At 43.3% G+C, this 19088-nt stretch overlaps 1 protein-coding gene across 1 annotated transcript in view; it reads left to right on the top strand.

Annotated features, from left to right (window-relative positions):
* Positions 1-19088, top strand: part of CDC27 (cell division cycle 27) — a 2763676-nt gene that overhangs the window by 1626651 nt on the left and 1117937 nt on the right. Inside the window, exon 16 of the mRNA XM_044055179.1 lies at positions 17072-17279. Within this exon, the coding sequence (XP_043911114.1) occupies positions 17072-17279 (208 nt within the window). The remainder of the gene's footprint in view (positions 1-17071; positions 17280-19088) is intronic.

Below are 19088 nucleotides of genomic sequence, written 5' to 3' on the forward strand. Positions count from 1 at the left end.
CCATGGACGCCTCCCTGCTCTGGTGGGGGGCATTTCAGGGGAAAGACGGTCCACGGCAAGTGGTCCTCTTTGGAGACCAATCTGCATGTCAGTGTCCTAGAGATGAGGGTGGTGCTTTTGGCGTTGCAAGCTCTCCATGCCTTTCTTCCTCCAGGGCCTATTGCCAGTACAGATGGATATGTCAGTAGTCTGGTACATCAGCAAACGGGGGAACCAGATCTTATCCCCTTTGTTGCGAAGCCATGAGACACTGGGAGTGGGTGATCTCCACCAGCTGTTTTTAGTGGCAGTGCACATTCTGGAGTAGTCCAACATTCTGGTGAACAGGCTCAGTTTTATTCTGATGCCTTAAGAGTGGTCTCTGAATCCTTCAGTACCAAAAAAGATCCTTCTAAAGTGGGGTTGGCCTTGCTGCGATCTCTTTTCCAACATGGTGTAGTGAGTATTTTGCTCTGAACCCCCCCTTTGGGGAGTCCCTCAGAGACTCTCTAGTTTATGCTTGGCCCTCTGGTCTACTGTATGCATATCCTCTGCTTCTTCTAATCCCCACGTTCATTTAGAAAACTCGACGGCTGGGGAGCTCAGTGATCCTCATTGCCCCTTTTTGGCCTCGCCAAGTTTGGTTCCCTACTCTATGGTCTCATGTAATGTGTCCTCCTTGGATGCTAGATCCGGTTCCAGATCTGATTACACATCCCTCAGAAATTCTTCACCCAGACTTAGGCAGCCTGAAGCTCATGGCTTGGCTGCTCCAATCCTTGTAATAGCTAGGGCTCATGGGCTTTCTTCTCTTGTAAAGAAGATCTTGGTAGCGACACACAAATCTTCTACCAGGAAGGTTTATTTGAGTAAATGGAAGTGTTTTTCGATCTGGGCTTCTCTGCATAACCTTCACTGCACCAGTCTTGGCCATTTCGGAATTTTTGGCGGTTATTTTTAATCATGCCGCTTGTTTCTCTATGGTTAAGGTACAATTAGCAGTGATTTCTAACTTTCATATAGGTGAAAATTCAGCTTCATTGGCTTCTAAACTTTATAAGGCTTTTTTGAAAGGCACATTTCTTTTTAGGCCTCCGGTTAAGCACCCAATGCCTCCTTGGGATCTTACCCTTGTGCTGCAGGCCTTGGTTTCTCCTCCTTTCAAACCAGTGGCCAGTGTTGATTTGCAGTTTCTGTCATGGAAGGCAGCCTTTTTGGTAGCAATTTACCTCAGCCAAGAGGGTTTCTGAGATCCAAGCCTTATTTGTCAAGCCCCTTATATGGTCTTCCGTGAAGATAGGGTGTCCCTGTAGACCAAGCCATCTTTCCTGTCTACCAATCCATCTTTCCTGTCGAAGGTGGCATCAGAATCTAATATTAATACAGGTCATCAATTTACCAGTTTTCTTTCCAAATTTCTAAAGTAAGGAGAGTACAAAATTGCACTTGCTTGATGTACACAGGTAGCTGTGTTTCTATTTGCATCGAACAAAATCCTTTCGTAAGTTGGATCAACTTTTTGTTTCCTTTTCTAAACCTTTCTTGAGAAAGCCTATTTCTAAATTTATTATTGCTTGATGGATTTCTGAATGCATTTCTTTGGCCTATCGAGCCAAAGTGTAATCTCCACCAGGGCATGTCCGGTCACATACCAGCAGATCTGTTGCTGCTTCTGCAACCTTTTGGTTCAGGGTTTCCTTCAATGATATCTGCTCTGTGGCTAACCTGGGCATCATCACACATTTATTTGCCAATTATAAATTGGATCATCTTTCTGGGGACAAGGCATCCTTTGGCTCAGCTGTGCTCCGGAACATCCTTCCATGAGGACCTCCCAGGGTTTTATTGGTAGGTGGGAACTTTATCCCTCAGGCTGAAGATCAAATGAAAACAACTTCAAATAAGCAGGTTATGTACTTTAACGTTCCATCTGAGTTGTTGCTTTTCATTTGTCTTCAGCCATCCTTCACTTCTTCCACCTGCCCCTTGTGGGCTGTGTAGTGGACAGGATGGAAGAGGCATAGGCACTGTCCTGGCTAGCTCCCCCTTTTATAAGTCTTTTTGTGGGTTTTGCTAGATTTATTGGCATGATTGTCTATGTTGGGATGCTGCTGTTCGCAACAAACTCTATCTGAGGGGAGGAGGGATACTGGGACATTACAGGTAGGGGTGGAGCTTGGACTTTGGATCCATTGGTGTAGTATGAGGCTGAGACAGATCCATGCCAGATCAGAGTCCCTCAGGTTGGAGACCAATGAAAAGCAACAACTCTGATGGAACATTATGGTAAGTACATGACTTATTTTTTTCACACACTACATTTCATAAAGACATTATCACTTCATCCCCAGGTCACCTTCCTAATGCACAACTCTTTGTAAAGCATGCTATTCTTAAACCAGTTTCTTCCCCTCCATGCAAAACAGGGAGGGAGTGGGTGTTACTTTCCCTGGTTGTGCACATGCAGCCCAAATTTTACTTGTATAGAACCAAAACAAACAGAAGAAAAGACTTTTTGTTGGGTTTGCAAAGGAAAAAGAAGGAAACTCATCAGTGAGCAATTTTCAGATAGATTAATAGTATTGCCTTTTGTTAACTGAACCACAGAAAACAAGTCCGTGTCTCCCTCTTAGGGTCATGGCTGCCACCACAGCTTTCCAAAGCTGTGTCTTTGCCAAAGCCATTATGGAATAGCAACCAGGTTATCACTACGTATCTTTGCCAAACATTACAGTTTGAGACCATGTGCAGGACCAGGGCAGGGTTTGGTGTATCATGCTTCTGTTACAAGCTCTCCACCCAGTATTGCCTAGCTCTGGAAGTCTTCCCAAGTTTCAGTACTGCAACATTAGACTATGTGAAACAGAGCACTGTTGTGTTAGGATCTCGTCATAATTGTAGCTGTTCAATAGATTCGCTGTTGCAGTAAGGTTCCCTTCACCTGTCCCCTTTTTCTCCTCTTTTATCCTTTCAGCTGGGGTGATTACCATCTTCATCTCTTTCCACTTCTTGTTTTGAACCTCCTTCAGATGCTCTGATGTTCTTCGTGTTTCACTGTTGCAGTCATTACATTTGGGTAATCTGCTGGCAGGTTACCCTCAGTCGGCCTGATTAACAAAGTCTTGGGTCCTGCGTCGGTTGCTGTCCCTTCTTCCATGACGTCAGGTCGTCAGGGGTATAAAACATGCAGCCAATGCCATTTTCATCAGTCTTTCTTGCCGCACGGTGCCCGAAGCAGTTCGCAAGTGCCGGTCGGCAGACTCCTGAAATTTCCATTTTCAAGTTTCAGAACCGAAGTCTTTAACCTAAAGTGAAGTATCCCGTTGGGGAAACTTTTTCTTGCTCCTTACCGATGTCAGTAAAAGTTAATAATTCTATTATTTGTGGGAAGCAAATACCTCATAAGGATTTTCATTTGTGCTGTATTCCTTGCCTAGGCCTTGACCACAACTTGCCTTGCTGTCGGTTTTGTGCTAAATTTAATCAACGCACTATTAAGCGTCTGTTTATTTTTGCATCAAAATATTTTGGCTCAAGATTTAACTATCCAGAAATGTCGTCGGTTAGCAATCTGACTACCGGAATACATAAAAAAACGCAAAGAAAAAGACAGAGATAGACCATCGAGGTCCAAAACCGACGACGAAGCTTCTCCTAAGCCAGTCGCCGGTTTGCCAGTACTCAGTAAGGTGCTTTCGCAGTCCCTGATACCCGCTACTTTTGATTTGTAGGCCTCTACTGAGACCCATTCGGAGTCCGGAATGCCGTGAGACACTTTAAGTATTGAACCTGCGGATGTCTCTACCTTAGATGGGTCCAGAGCCGCTGAGCAGTCACCGGCTTCTGAGGGTGTTTTCAGGCCTAAAGATTTGTATATTAAACCGCCATCTTCAAAACCTAGGCCAAAATCAACTTCTATGTCTAAAAAAATGATGCTTGGGCCATGTGCACAGGCCCCTATGCCTAAAAAACAAATGATCAAAATGGCTGAGGATTTAATTACCTTGATCAGGGGTTCCCATCCCCCTCCTGCAAAGAGGCCTAGGCAAGGCACTGACTATGAATCATCAGATCAGGTTTCTATTTCTTCTGATCCCTCTTCTGATCAGGAATTATCTATTCCACCTTATGAAGACTCTCATGCAGAAGATTCCATCCCTTCTGCTTCTCCTCCTGTGGATTTTTGTTTTGGAGAAACTTTGCATACCTTAAGGGAACACTTTCACTGGGAGAGTCAGGATTTCTCAGAATCTAAAAAGAGACTTGGGGATTTCCTCCTTCTTCCTCAGCATAGGCCTTTGTCTATACCTCCTATTCTAGACATTGTTGATGATGTTTTTATAGAATCCAGCATGGCTCCTGATAAGCCAGACAGATATTACAGGGTTCCGGACTCCCACAAATTCCTCTTTAAAAACCCTACTGCTGACCCTGAAACAATTTCTCAGGGTCCCAAGGGCATTAAGGCTTCTGCTGCTAAAAATCCTACCCCTTCTGATAGAGACTCCAGGGCGCTGGATAGATGGGGTAAGAAGGTTTACACGTCTGCAACCTTTGCAATCAGGGCTTTAAACTGTCAATTTCATATGCTTAAATATCAGCAGCATGTCATGGGCTTACTTATACAGAAATTATGTTGATTTCTGACTGTGTGGAAAATAGAGTTGCAGGATTTAGTGCATTCAGCTGAACAAGTTGGCAAGCATACTTTGCAATGTGGTTTTGATTCCTTGGAGGCCTCTTGCAGGGCTGCTGTAACTGGATCTGTGATGAGAAGGCATGCTTGGCTCAAGGAGCAAGATCTGCATGATCATGTTAAAGCAAAATTGTTTGATGCTCCTTTACAACAGGACAGCCTATTTGGTAATAAGGCAGAAGAAGTTTTGAAAAAGATGGAAGATAAAGCTAAATCTATGCAAACTGTAAAAGATTTCCTACAAGTGCAGCCACCCAGGTTCAATAGGCACTGACCTACTAAGAATTGGTCCTTTCCAGTACCCACCAGAGCCACTCGGGTCAAACCCAGACGCTCCAAAGGCTCCAGGTTTCAGTCACAAGGAACTTATAGAACAAAACAATGGGGTGCCTCCACCTCCAAATCTGGAAGTAACAAGGCACCTTCCTACTGTAAACAGCCTCAATGACTTCCTCTGCAATCACCAAGTACTTGGCTGCCCCTTTGGGGGGAAAACTGGCACTTCATGCACGAAACTGGCAACTAATTACCCAGGACAAGTGGGTTTTAAATATAGTATCCCAGGGATACAGATTTCATTTCCACACGTTGCCAATCCCAAATGGATGGCCCGATCTGCCGCCAAATCATAGGGCAGAGGCCCAGAAACAAGGTATGTCCCTCATGAATATGGGGGCTATTGAACCAGTACCAGAAAAGGAAAAGCGACGAGGTTTTTATTCAAGAGTTTTCCTGGTACCCCAGAAAAGACAAATCATGGCATCCAATTCTGGACTTATCCATTCTAAATACATTCCTGGACATTCCAAAATTCAAGATGCTGACTCTACACCAGTTACTGCCTATGCTAGGCAGGGATGCCTGGTTGGTAACTCTAGACTTGAGGCTTACCTGCATATCCCAATCAGGGAATCTTGCAGAAGATACCTCCACTTCAAAGCAGGCTATTTGCATTGCCAGTTCTCTGTACTGCCCTTTTGCTTATCTACTGCGCCCAGGGTCTTCACAAAGTGCCTGGCACCAGTAATTGCATTTTGCAGGCAAAGAAACATTCAAATGTATCCTTACCTGGATGATTGTCTAATTCAGGCAGAAAACAAGGACACTCTTCTAACACATCTGGCATTTGTAAAAATACTTCTAACTTGTCTAGGGTACACCATAAACGAAAAGAAATCACAACTGGTACCCTCTCAAATAATTACATTCCTGAGTGCAAGCTTGAATACAACTGCCCAGATGACTTGCCTTACGCCAGCAAAACAAATTCAATTGATGACTTACTTCAAACAAGTGGCCATAAAAAAAACAGTTATCTGCAAGACAAATTCTGCAGGCTTTGGGGTTCATGGCTTCCTACATTCTAATAATTCCATATGCAAGACTGCATATGAGGAAACTTCAATGGTACCTAAAAAGCTTATGGAGTCAACATTGTCACAGCCTGGAAACAATGATTCCTATCATTCCTTGCCTGCAGCAAGAGTTCCTATGGTGGGCAGTGGCCTGCCACCAAAACAAGGGACTGTCATTCATTCCACCCCCTGCCACCCAAACCCTGACTACAGATGCATCAGATTATGCTTGGGGGGGGGGGGGCATATGTGGCAGGGAGATGCATTCAGGGCCAATGGAGCCCAAATAAAATGCACCTACATATCCACCAGAAAGATGTTAGCTGTACAGAATGCTCTGACAGCCTTCAAGGACCATCTTCATCCAGGACAACTACTGATAAAGACAGACGACAACACAGTCATGTGGTACATAAACAAGCAGGGGGGGTACCCATTCCTACCCCCTTTGCAGACTAGCCATAGCTTTGTGGAACACTGCCTTGACTTGTCAAATACATCTACAAGCTCAATTCCTGCCAGGAAAGCAAAATACTCTGGCAGACGAACTAAGCAGAAATCTTATGGACCCACATGAATGGAAACTGGATCCACAAATCTTCAGCATGTCGACATGCAAATGGGGGAGTCCAGACATAGATCTTTTTGCCTCACCCCAAAACTATCAGTTGGACAAATTCTGCACAAGAATCCATCACAAAAAAGCTTGGAAAGTGGATGCTCTGTCCTTCAGCTGGAAAAACCTATCAGTTTATGCCTTTCCTTTCTGCCTCTGCTCTCCAATGTCTTACTAAAAGTCAGACAGGAAAAAACAAAATTGATTCTGATTGCTCCAGACTGGCCACGCCAACACTGGTACCTGCTCCTACGCAATATGTTGCACCTTCCTCCGTGGTATCTGCCTCAGACACCTTATCTACTGTCGCAGCAGAACTATGAAATTCTGTACATGCAGCTACAAACTATGAATCTTGCAGCATGGCTAATCAACTAATTTCACCAGTTACATCTCTCAGCAAACCTGTGATGGATGTCATTTTGGAGGCTAGAAGGCCTAGTACTTGAAAATCTTATGCTGACAAATGGAAAGAATTCTGTGCCTGGAACCAAGCACAAGGAATAAGCACAGCAATGCCCAATATTCCTCAAATTCTGCAATATTTAACTGAGATGCTTCACAAGAGCCTATCTTTCTTTTTCATCCATAAAAATCCCATGCCTCTGCCATTTCAACTCATTACAACACAGAGCCTCCCCTCTTTTCTCATCCCCTGCTAAAGCAGTACCTCAGAGGGGCCAAAAATGTAAGGCCTCCCATGCATGGGACTTCAATTTTGTGTTGGAAAAACTCACTCTACCTCCTTTTGAGCCAGCTGCTACTGCAGACCTAAAATTTCTCTCTTGGAAGACAGCTTTTTCTTTTAGCAGTCACTTCAGCTAGAAGGATTTCAGAACTACAGGCTCTCATGGGAGTGGAGCCTTTTATTATCTTTTACCCGGACAGGGTGGCTCTCAGGACCAATCCATCCTTTATGCATAAAGTGGTATCTAGTGTGGCTCTTAGTCAGACCATTCGTCTGCCAACCTTCTTCCCAAATCCACAGAACAAAGGTGAGCGGATTCTGCATTCATTGGATGTACACAGATAGCTAAGATTCTACTTAAACAGGACAAAGTCTCTAAGAAAATCTGAGCAATTACATGTGGTATTTGCTGCAGGGGCAGAGGGAAAGGCTATTTCAAAGCGGACTATTTCAAAATGGAGAAGCCATTGTATTCGTTTCTGCTACATGCACCATGGTACACCTGTCCCCAAGGGGATCAGATCCTATTCCCCCCCAGGGATGCATCTATTTCTGCAGCCTTTCTCAGAGGGGTTCCTACCAGAGACATTCTAGAAGCTACTACCTGGAGCTCAGTTCATACATTCACCAAACATTACATTTACCTCTCTTCTCTAAATCCAGAGCAAGCTTTGCCGCTGCTGTCCTGCGGGGCCTTTTAGCTGCTCCTAATGCTGTATAATTCCATCCTCCCAGCCATAGCTTTGGGATTCTACCCAAATGTAATGACTGCAACAGTGAAACATAAAGAACATAGTACAGTTGTGTACACTTACCATAAATGTAGATGTTCGAGTGTATTCACTGTTGCAGTCCTGGTTACCCACCCTCCAGCCCCCTGTTTTTCTCTTACTATACCTCTTCTTTCTTTTGATATGCTTAAAAGCCTTTTTGGTGTATTTGCTTTTATTTGGAGGTATATTTTTGTGTTCTAGATTATATGTATATATATATATATATATATATATATATATATATATATATATATATATTATTTTTTATTTTTTTGCTCCCCATTTGGGGGGCACCTGACATCTGGGGCAAGAAAAACTGATGAAAATGACGTCGGCTGCATGTTTTATACCCCTGACGTCATGGAAGAAGGGACAGCAACCGACGCCGGACCCAAGACTTTGTTAATCAGGCCGACTGAGGGCAACCTGCCAGCAGATTGCCCAAATGTAATGACTGCAACAGTGAATACACTCAAACATCTACATTTATGGTAAGTGTACACAACTGTACTTTTCACCACCCTGGCATGGAATTAGGCCACTATCGAGAGTGGTTGGGCTGTGGACCTTTGGGAATTGTCTGCAGCAAGAAAAACCTGAAGATGGTGCTTGCTGGCTACCCTTTATACCATCAACATCCTTAAGCTGGAAGGGGAGAGAGTCTGCAGAGCTAAGTGGGAGGGGAGAGGTGATGGCTCTGGCATTCGGGAGAGCCACTAAGCTACTATAGGCAGGAAATACAAAAAGGCAGTACAGCAACAGTGAATTTGATCATCTACAATTGTGGTAACATGCTAGTATAACTGTAATATTCCTTTAATCGGATATTTGAAAAACTATATATTCTGAAAAAGAGTAAGAGGTCAAGGAGGGTCTAATCTTTTTTATGGCATGAAAGGCTAGATGCAGGTCATCACAGAGATTTCTTTAAGAGACCAGAGTACAGAGAGATGGCTGCCAGTTAGTCTGGATAACAAGATCTTGAGGCCATTTTTACCTGCTGTGTAATATCTTTAGATCTCTGAACCTGAGTATTACATTTGACAGGTACATGCCTAGAGGGGGGACATAAGTCATCATTAGACATTAATGCATTTACAGCAGCTGAAAATGGCTCTTTCTAAAGAGAGTGTAAAAATGCAAAGAAGAGCCAATCTGTCCAGCCTCCTTTGAAGTAAGTGCTATAAATATAAAAATGGTGAAATAAAAAGTTGAGTACGATTGAGTGATTGAGACATAGTAGAATGCCAAGAATTTGGTAAAATGCTAAAGGAGTTCACAACACAGTTGTAACACTATAAACAGAAAACTGTTTTAAAAAGTATAAATTGGTGTGATATCCAAGGGCATGCGTGGCAGAAATTGCTACTGAAGCTATCTGTCAAACTGAAACACTGAAATAATGCTGGTTAACTTTCTAGTTGAAAAATAATTGTTTAAAAATATGCAGAACATGCAGCCTATCTGATATTAAGTCTGACAGATTTCTTCCAGCGTAATATTTTGGTAAAGGTGGATGGTTGAGAGAGGAGATTCTGAAAAATGAAGACCAATTAATCTAAATGACCCACAGTATGCATAGTAAATTACAGTGGTTGTAACAGCACAACCCCATAGCTAAACCAGACAAGAGTATGTGAAAGTATAGCAAATTGAAGGTTAACCAACACCCTTCAAAGCAGATCACAAACAGCATCATTTAGAAAACTACTTCAAAGTATTTACCAGAGCACAGATTGCATCCATCACTGACCCACTAAGACCCATTAGTCATGCTTTTGTAAGTGCTTGAAGCAAGCAGTGTTGTAAGACGAAAATAGTTTGTCCCCGAGTAAAAACTAGCAAGTCACTACAGTACAGTAAATAAAACAAAACCATTATATACAGCAGCAGCAGTGCCTTTACCAAAGCCCTGAGCAGCTTTGTCTGTGTTGGTCTAGACAGTATCTCATATTGGCAGATCAGGTCCTTCTCCACTTGTTCCATCAGTGTATACACTTCAGGTAATTTTTCCAAGCTGGACATCAAGTATGTGCAAGGTAGCAAGTGTTGGAAGTTTTGCAACATACTGTACTTTCAACTGATTTATTATTTTTTTTATTAAGAAAACTTGAATGGAGGAAAAGATTTGTGGCAATAATCATTACAGCATTTATCTGTAAATTTGTTTTGAAGTTTCCCTTTCTTTTTTGTGGTTTTCAAAACTGTGTGGACCTACGCATTTGTCTTTCAGGCTGTCCTTTTTTGCCTTGCAGCAGTTATGCATATTAGATATCTTAAAAACAAATCATTCTCTCTTTGTCGAGGTTACACTTTACCACAACCATCTTACTAGCCCTTTTCTTTGTTTCATTAAATTACTCTTTGAATTTGCCAAACTAAGGTGGTAGAAGACCCACAGTGCTGTCTGATTACAGGCAGCTGCAAAGACAGCACTGTCCTTATCAGCAGTAGCTTTCCCTTTCATTAATAGTTTATTTTACCCCCCCCCCCCCGGATCAGCTTGGTACATCGCAGGCGACAAATGGAAACTCTTTTTTTCTAGTGGCTCCTTTAGCTGTTTAAAACTTTCATTTAAAGGCTCACTGCTGCTTTTCAGCTGTGAGTAACATTTCTGCAGTTTGTTCTAAGTAGTGGGGATATTTGTGCTGTATAGTTGGTGGCTTTGCAGTTGCCCGCCCCTAGTGTAAATTTGATCTGGGACCCTCCTCCCAGTCTAGTGTCATTACCTCATTCTACCCAGTACAGGGAGAGCATTTGAGAAGGCCAATCAGCTTAGTTTCTGCTACTCCTTTCTCTCTTTCCTTTCTCTCTTTCCAAAAATAAAAAATAAAAAAAAATGTATCTGCTTTTACTGTATTTGTGTTTTTTCCTACTTTATTTTGCTTTTGCGTCATCTTAAAAGTACTCAATTGTATTTATTACTGCTTGGTGTAACTCATTGTAAGCCTTTTAGTTTAAGCACCTGGGCTTCAGACCAGTTTTACATTAGGAAGGTTTGTGGTCTGCACTGTAATGGCAGAACAGGTAGCTTACATCCTTCTAAGTTGGGAACTGCTGATTGAGGGCTCAGTGTCTGTTATTCTAAAAGTGTATTAATTCTGGTTTAAGCACTTGGGCTTGAGGCCAGTTATTTTACATTAAGAAGGTCCGTGTTCTGCACTCTTGTGGGAGGAGAGGCTGGACTCTGTCCTTCTGAGCTGGGAATTTCTGGTTAAAGCTTATAGTGCCTGCATATTTGAACTGCTTCTTACTGAAATTGGTACACCTCATTTGCTGTAGCATAGACTAGATCCAGGCCTGCTGAATCTAGCTTTGTTTGTATAACTTGAGCACTAATCCAGGCGTTCTTTAAAGTATTCAGTTGTATTTATTACTGCTGGTAGTAACTTGATTAAAGTGTAGCTATCATTTCTAAGTCTTTTGGATTAAGCACTTGGGCTTCAGACCAGTTGTTTTACATTAGGAAGGTTTGTGGCCTGCACTGTGGTGGCAGGACAGGTAGCTTACATCCTTCTAAGTTGGGAACTGCTGATTGAGAGCTCAGTGTCTGTTATTCTAAAAGTGTATTAGTTCTGGTTTAAGCACTTGGGCTTCAGGCCAGTTATTTTACGTTAAGAAGGATTGCGGTCTGCACTCTTGTGGGAGGAGAGGCTGGACTCTGCCCTTCTGAGCAGGGAATTTCTGGTTAGAGGCTTAGTGCCTGCATATTCTAACTGTTTCTTACTGAAATTGGTACACCTTGTTTGCTGTAGCATAGACTAGATCCAGGCCTGCTGATTCTAGCTTTATTTGTATGCTTGTTGTTTGTTTATTTCCCTGAAACGCTAATTCCACCTAAAACGCGGCCTTTTAGCACTTCTGTGGATCCCTAGTGACATCTGCATTGCTTACTGTACTTATTTCCTTGTTTCACTTGAAAGAAAGTTACTGTTTGTCGTTTTTGCATTTAAGTTACCTGTAACACATTGCATTTAAGTTACCTGGCACTTGCTCACTAAAGGAATTATATAAGTCAGCTCTAAAAAATTAAAAGCACTACACCCTCACAAACTCCCCTTGAGTACCTTGTTCCCCATTGGCCCTTTTTTCAGTTATAAAGGAATTCCCAATACTATTCTAGCATGTCCAAAGGTCAGTTGTCAATCTCCTCTCCAGTCCAGCTGGTGAATCTGGGAATCTTGAGGCAATGTTACAACTGCCTCATGTACACAGACAACCCTCTCCTCCTCCCAACAAATTCCAACACATGTGAGAGATGCAACCATATAGCCAAACTGGAGGCTAAGCTCTTTCAACTCAGTACTGGCGTAACCAGTCAGGAGGAGAAGGAAACCACACTCACTACAATTCCAGTCTCACATAGGCCTACCACGACAACAAACCAAACACATAAACACACAAAAACATACTCGGAGGCTCTAAATAAAAATCTGCCTAAGCAGCAGAGACCTCCAAAGCAGACACCCAAGCAACCGCTACCCCAAAACAAAACACGTGCAACGCATAGCTCACAAAGCCAGTGTGCCGAACAGTCACAGCCCTTAAGGCTAAACAACACACCTGATACACTTGTAATAGGTGACTCTATCGTCAGGCACACTGACGTCCCGCTCACCAGGCTGAACAAGGAGAAGGTCACGGTGAGCTGCCTGTCGGGCGCTAGGATCCGCCACATAACACAAGCACTCAGGTCACTCCAAGGCAAGTACAAATATGACTCAGTCATTGTCCATGCTGGTGTGAATGACCTGAGACGTACCTCCCTGGACTACATGAAAAGAGACATAGAGGAGCAAAGGCTCTTGCTACCCCCATAGTGCCTTTTTTAGGCAAGGCTCAAAAGACAAACCCACCTCCATAGGTAACACAAGGGATAAGAAACTAAGAGTAATGCTACTCAACGCCAGAAGTCTAAACCTCAAGATGCACTTTCGAAACTCTCCTTAGCATGGAGAACATCGATATCTGTGCAGTAACAGAAACCTGGTTCAAGGCTCCCGAGAGCACCCCAGCACTACCAGGTTATACTTCATACCATGCTTTTCGGCCCCAAAACTTGGGCCGAACCACAAAAGGAGGGGGAGTATCAATATTCGTCAAAGATGCCCACACGTCCAGGTTGGTGGCACAGCACGAAGCATCAGAGACTATCAATGTGCAACTAACTGTGGGTAAAACTGCCTTCCAGTTTATAGCCTGCTACAGACCACCCTCCCAAACACAGGAACCCCACTTGGCCTTCCTGAGAATACTGGAAAATATGAAGGTCTCTCCAAACACCATTATATTGGGCGACTTCAACTACCCAAACATAGACTGGGAGCATTACTCTAGCTCCAACACCCTAGCCCAAAGGTTCCTAGAATTTATAAACTCAAATGCTATGGAACAACTTGTTACCACTCCCACAAGAGGGGAAAACATACTGGACCTGATCATCACCAACATGGGGACACTATGCTCCAGACCAGAAGTGTATCCCTCACTGGTAAGATCAGACCATAAACTAATCTCACTGGATATTCACATCCCGACCCCACCCCCTACCCAGAAAACCACAGTGAAAAACTTCTCTAAAGCAAATTTCACACGCCTCAAAACCGAGGCGAAATCCTTCAAAGCCCCCGGGCCTGTGGAAAATATGGCCCAGACCGCAGAATCCTTCATAAACGCATTCTATGAACACCTTCAGGAATGCATGGATCATGCAATCCCAAATAAAACCAAGTCCCAATCCTCCAAAGGCAGACGTCCTGTCTGGTGGACTCCAGCCATAAACAAACTATACAATAGAAGGAGGAAGCTACTACATGATAGAGCAAAATCCCAAAAAGGGAAGGCATCTCTGATCAGTATTAGCAAAAAACTACGGGCACTCATAAAATCGTCTAAGGCCAGCTTCGAGAGAAAAATTGCACAGGACACTAAGGATAATCACAAGGCTTTCTTTAGTTATGTTAGGAACCTGGGTGGGAATTCCCAGATATGCTCAGAATTAGTCCAAAATGACAAAAAATACACCGTGCCCACAGACATTGCCAACATCCTAGCTGACAGGTTCAGCGCAAACTTCTCCCCCCTCTCCCCACCAAAAGGGCAAATATCTATCCCAACAGAGTGCTGCCCCCCTGACATCTCAGATGCTCAGGTAAGAGCCGCCCTCTCCAAAGCAAAAAACACAGCATCAGTGGGACCAGATGGTGTCCCGGGCTGCGTCCTACATGAACTCCAAGAAGAGCTAAACCCAAACATAAAACTACTGTTCAATCTTAGCCTTACTACAGGATATGTACCCAAAGAGTGGTGTGCAGCAACAGTGGTCCCTCTCCACAAAGGTGGTGCCTCAACGGATCCTGGAAACTATCGCCCCATAAGCCTGACTAGCTTGGTCTGCAAAGCTATGGAAAGGATCATCATGGACCTCATAAATAAAGATATTGGGGACCTACAGACACTGGATCCTACCCAGTTTGGCTTTAAGGGCAGATCCTGCCTCTTAAACCTGGTTGATTTCTTTGATACAGTCACCAAGGCCATTGACGAGGGGAAGGTGGTCCACACAGCCTACCTGGACCTCGCAAAAGCCTTCGATACAATACCCCACTCGGGCATTATAGATAAGCTCACCAGCTTAAATATAAACCCCTATGTCACTAGATGGGTTGCAAACTGGCTCAAGAAATAGAACCCACATGGTTAGAATTGCTGGAGCCATGTCAGACTCCAAACCAGTTACAAGTGGCGTCCCACAAGGCTCAGTCCTGGGACCTCTCTTGTTCGGTATATATTTCTCGGTACAGGCCAACACGGAAGGACTGTGGCTGACCAAGTTCGCAGATGACTGCAAACTGGGCCATAATCAACTCTCCAGCCGACACAAGCATCCTCCAAAAGGGCCTCATAGAAACAGACAACTGGTGCCAGAGCCATGGCCTCAAGCTAAACGCCAAAAGTGTATAGTCATCCCTTTGGCAAAAACAAAGTGCCCACAAATTACCACATAGGTGGTAATCCATTAAGTACAGAAGAAGTCATTAGGGACCTGGGGACCCAAGTTGATAGCAATCTCTCATTTGACAACCACGTGGCCAAAGTGGTTAGAAAAGCATTTTATATAGCCCACCTAATCATGAAGGGATTCACATCTAGATCAGGGGAGGTCATCGTACCTCTTTACTCATCCCTCATCAGGCCCATAATTGAGTACAATGCCCCTTTTGGGATGTACCATACCAGACACCTGCAGCAACTGGAAAGACCCCAAAAGTACCTCACCAAGAGGATCAAAGGGCTCAAACAGATGCCATATGCTGCCCGGTTAAAGAAACTCCAGCTCTACTCTGGCATACCGCCTGCTCAGAGGCGATCTGTGCCTGACGTATAAAGCCATGTCCAACCCAGAATTAATGGACATGCTGCACCTCAGAAAATCCAAATCCCATCGAGCTACGTGCTCGAGACTTGAACCTCAGCACTGAAATAAATAGGACATGCTGGAGGGACAGATTCATAACTCAGAGGCTCCCTTCACTCTGGAATAAAATCCCAGTCCAGGTTAGGCAGAGTCCCACATTGACTCTCTTCAAGAGGAATCTTGATGAGTGGATGGGAGATCGTAGGTTTACCCCGGCTATCACTTCTGTGTCACTGTTAGACAGAGGCACAGTATACTAACCTCAAAAAAAGGCATAGCAAAATTAATTTAAAATGGGTGGCGAAAGCCAAACACACTCTGGCTAGGCTTATAAATGCCCTAGGGCAGATAGCCTAGTATGAACCTATGAACCTATGAATGATGGCCTCCGGTAAGTCTTTGTAACTGGTTCATAATTTTTCTTTGTGACATTTATCTCAGACTTTGATTTGCTTACTGCATGTGCAGTACCTAAAGGAGAACCAGACCCACAGACTGAAAAAACATGTTTTCATCATGTCTTGATGTTTACCACATTTTAACACCATTTTTGGACTCTGAACTTTTTTATATTTTTAAATGTAATTCCAGTCTGCCCACATGGGGTCCGGCATCTTGATTTTTTAGTCTACCTCTAGGTATCCCACATTGCAGTGTTTAGCTTTAAAATATTACATTGTAGCTCTTGTCAATGCATTGACTTGACATGTGTCTTCACATATGCCCTGCTTTCTTTTAGTCAGTCACGTTCAATTACCATTTCTTGCTTTTCAATGACTACTTAAGACAGACTGAGGTAATCACACAGAACATTATTCTCCGTGCCTGTTACTACTTTTTATTTCTAAAGTTGCCAATTTTCATTCTTTTGTTATGGCTGAGTTTCAGTCCTTAAACTCATCTCCCCTTCCCCTAAACACCTCCCCTTTGTAAATGTCAGCGGCAGATTTTAGTTTGCTGCTATGAGTGATAGATCACAGCAGGAGACAAAGCTCATGTACTGAGAAAACTGTTCTGTGTGATTATCTCCGTTTTTCTTTTAAGTAGTCACTAAAAAGCAAGAAATGGTAATTAACCCTGACTGACCAAAAGGAAGCAGACTGTATGTGAAACGCATGTAAAGTCAATGCACTGGCAGGAGCTGAGGAACTATGATGTAATATTTCATAGCCAAACACTGCATTGTGGTATACCGAGAGTTAGACTAAAAAATCGATGCCAGACCCCATGTGGGCAGACTCTGGAATTACATTCAAAAATATAAAACAAAAGTGTATGGAGTCCAAAAGTAGTGTTAGTGTAGGGAACATAAAGACTTGACGAAATAAACATGTTTTTTTTCAGTCTGCAGATGCAGTTCTCATTTAATATTTCGATGTTGGTGAAAAAAAAATGAACATATTTAACCTTTGTCTTAGTATCCCCTTATTTGGGTAGTAAACTTATCATGCTGTTTGCTTTGGAACCTTGCAAAAATGATAAAATATGCAGAAAGACATTCATGTCCAGTGATGTTTAATTACTATTTTCTCATTTCCTTTTTTCAGGAAAATAGTAAAAAGCTGAAAATGAAATTTCCACCCAAGATACCTAACAGGAAAACAAAAAGTAAAACAAGTAAAGGAGGATTAATCCAGTCGAATATGAATGACAGTCTGGAAGTCACAAGATTGGACTCGTCTAATATTTCTGATGGAAAAGTCACATCTACCACACCTCAATTCCAGGGTTATAATACACAGAAAGCAGCTGCAGGTGTGTTATATGCACTTCCCTGTAACCTGTAGGCTAAGCAGTTACTTAAAAAAAGTGTTAAATGCAGTGCAGCGATCACATATTGTGTGACTAGCACTGAATCATCTCTAGCTGAACAAGTCAATGACATTCACAGATTGATTCTGTGAAACAAAAAGCATTTCTTTGGATGCATCTCAGACATTATGGCATAGAATCTCACATGTATGTAAATGTATAGTTGAGCAAATGAAACCAGTAGATCTATGCCTTCGGCTTATTGTTTATATTTTGACAGCTGGTTCTTACTGAATCTTCCCTTCCTATTTTAAACGGTTCTTCTGCAGGTGTCCCACAGTGACATTTTCCTTTGGTGGCTTCAGCAGGTCACACTTGATAGTACAAACTGCCCTACCTTCTCTTGGTTCTGTTTAAGGTTGCGTGTCCTTCATAAATTCATTCTAGTTTTTGTACCTCTTTTTCTGCATTTTATTTCAGTTAAAACTGATGTCCTATTCTCATGTTGCAGTATTCTAAACTCTTGGATTTTCCTCTCTTGCTACCCAATCATCTGGCCAGTACGCAAAAGCTTGTAGTCACTGCTAGATGTGGAAGATGTCTGACATTGGCCTAGGGAGCGTGGGCCATAAAAGTGACGTCTGCACGTACCTTTCCTCAGAACCTCTCTACTGCCAGTCTGAAGGCCTGCATTCCTGCCATCTTCACATCGGATCTTCGAATTCTAAAAGATAAGAACCCCGTTGGGCCCTTTTTTGATTCCTTTGTCACTGCATGCCTGTTAGGGTTACATGTCATCCAAAAAGGGAAAGTGCAAGTGTGGTCATCAGATCCCCCAAAAAGACACCCATGAACTTTGCCTTTTTTGTGTAGGACCTACGCACAACCATTTTTCTTTTTCGATCTGTCAGGCCTTCTTGCCTAAAACCCTACACAGCCGCTTGCATGCTTTGAATATATATAGAAAATCAGCGTCTTAAACACTTAGCTTTAGAAATGGAAGGGTCGTCCGGTCTGCCCATGGAATCACCTAAAAGAAGGCCAAGGTTTCCAGGCCCAAAGTTGCTGCTGCCCCTCCTCCATACAACGTCCCTCCTTTGGCCGACATTTGCCTGGAGGAATGCTCTGAGTCTGCTGAAGCAGGTATAGCGTGTACCCCCTCGGGATGCCACAGAACCTAGAGCAGAAGGCACCTCCGGGGAGGGTTTGCAGATGTCTTGTGATGTCAAGGGGGTACCACAGGTTTCTACGCCTTCCTAGACAGGCCTTTCCCCTGCTTCTCAGTCCATTGAGCATAAGCCTTCTTCAGACACTAGGCTTTCCTCAGGGCCTATGCCTCCTAGGCCTTCATTGAAAAAGAAATCCAAGACCAAGCATTTCGCCCCCTCTCTTGAAAGCCAGACAGATTGGCAGGCTTTTTCACAGAGCCTATTTAATGCCTTTATGGCCCTGAGGCCTTCCATGCCTGGATCCCCACAGGGTGGTCCTCCTATCAGTCCCAGGCTTCAGGTTGAGGCTGTCATCTTACGTGAAGCTGAGGATTCGTTCCTCAGACTCCTCTTCTGAAGATTCCCTCTCCTGTGTCTCCCAGATACCTTCTCCTTTTGGATATGCTTCTCCAGCGACTGAATCTGTAGAGGTTGATTCCCCAGCAGAGGACCTCACCTTTGGGGAGACTTTTTCCAAAATGAGAGAGTTTTTTTTTTAAAGTGGGATTCTTCTGAAATGTCTGAGGTACAAAAAAGATATGAACTCCTGCAATCCCCTCAATATTACCAGCTTTTTTGGATGCTTTCAATGCTGCCTCAGTTC

The sequence above is a fragment of the Protopterus annectens genome, chromosome 13.part0 (assembly GCF_019279795.1).
Source record: "Protopterus annectens isolate FY-2018-M chromosome 13.part0, PAN1.0, whole genome shotgun sequence".
Lineage (NCBI taxonomy): Eukaryota > Metazoa > Chordata > Ceratodontiformes > Protopteridae > Protopterus > Protopterus annectens.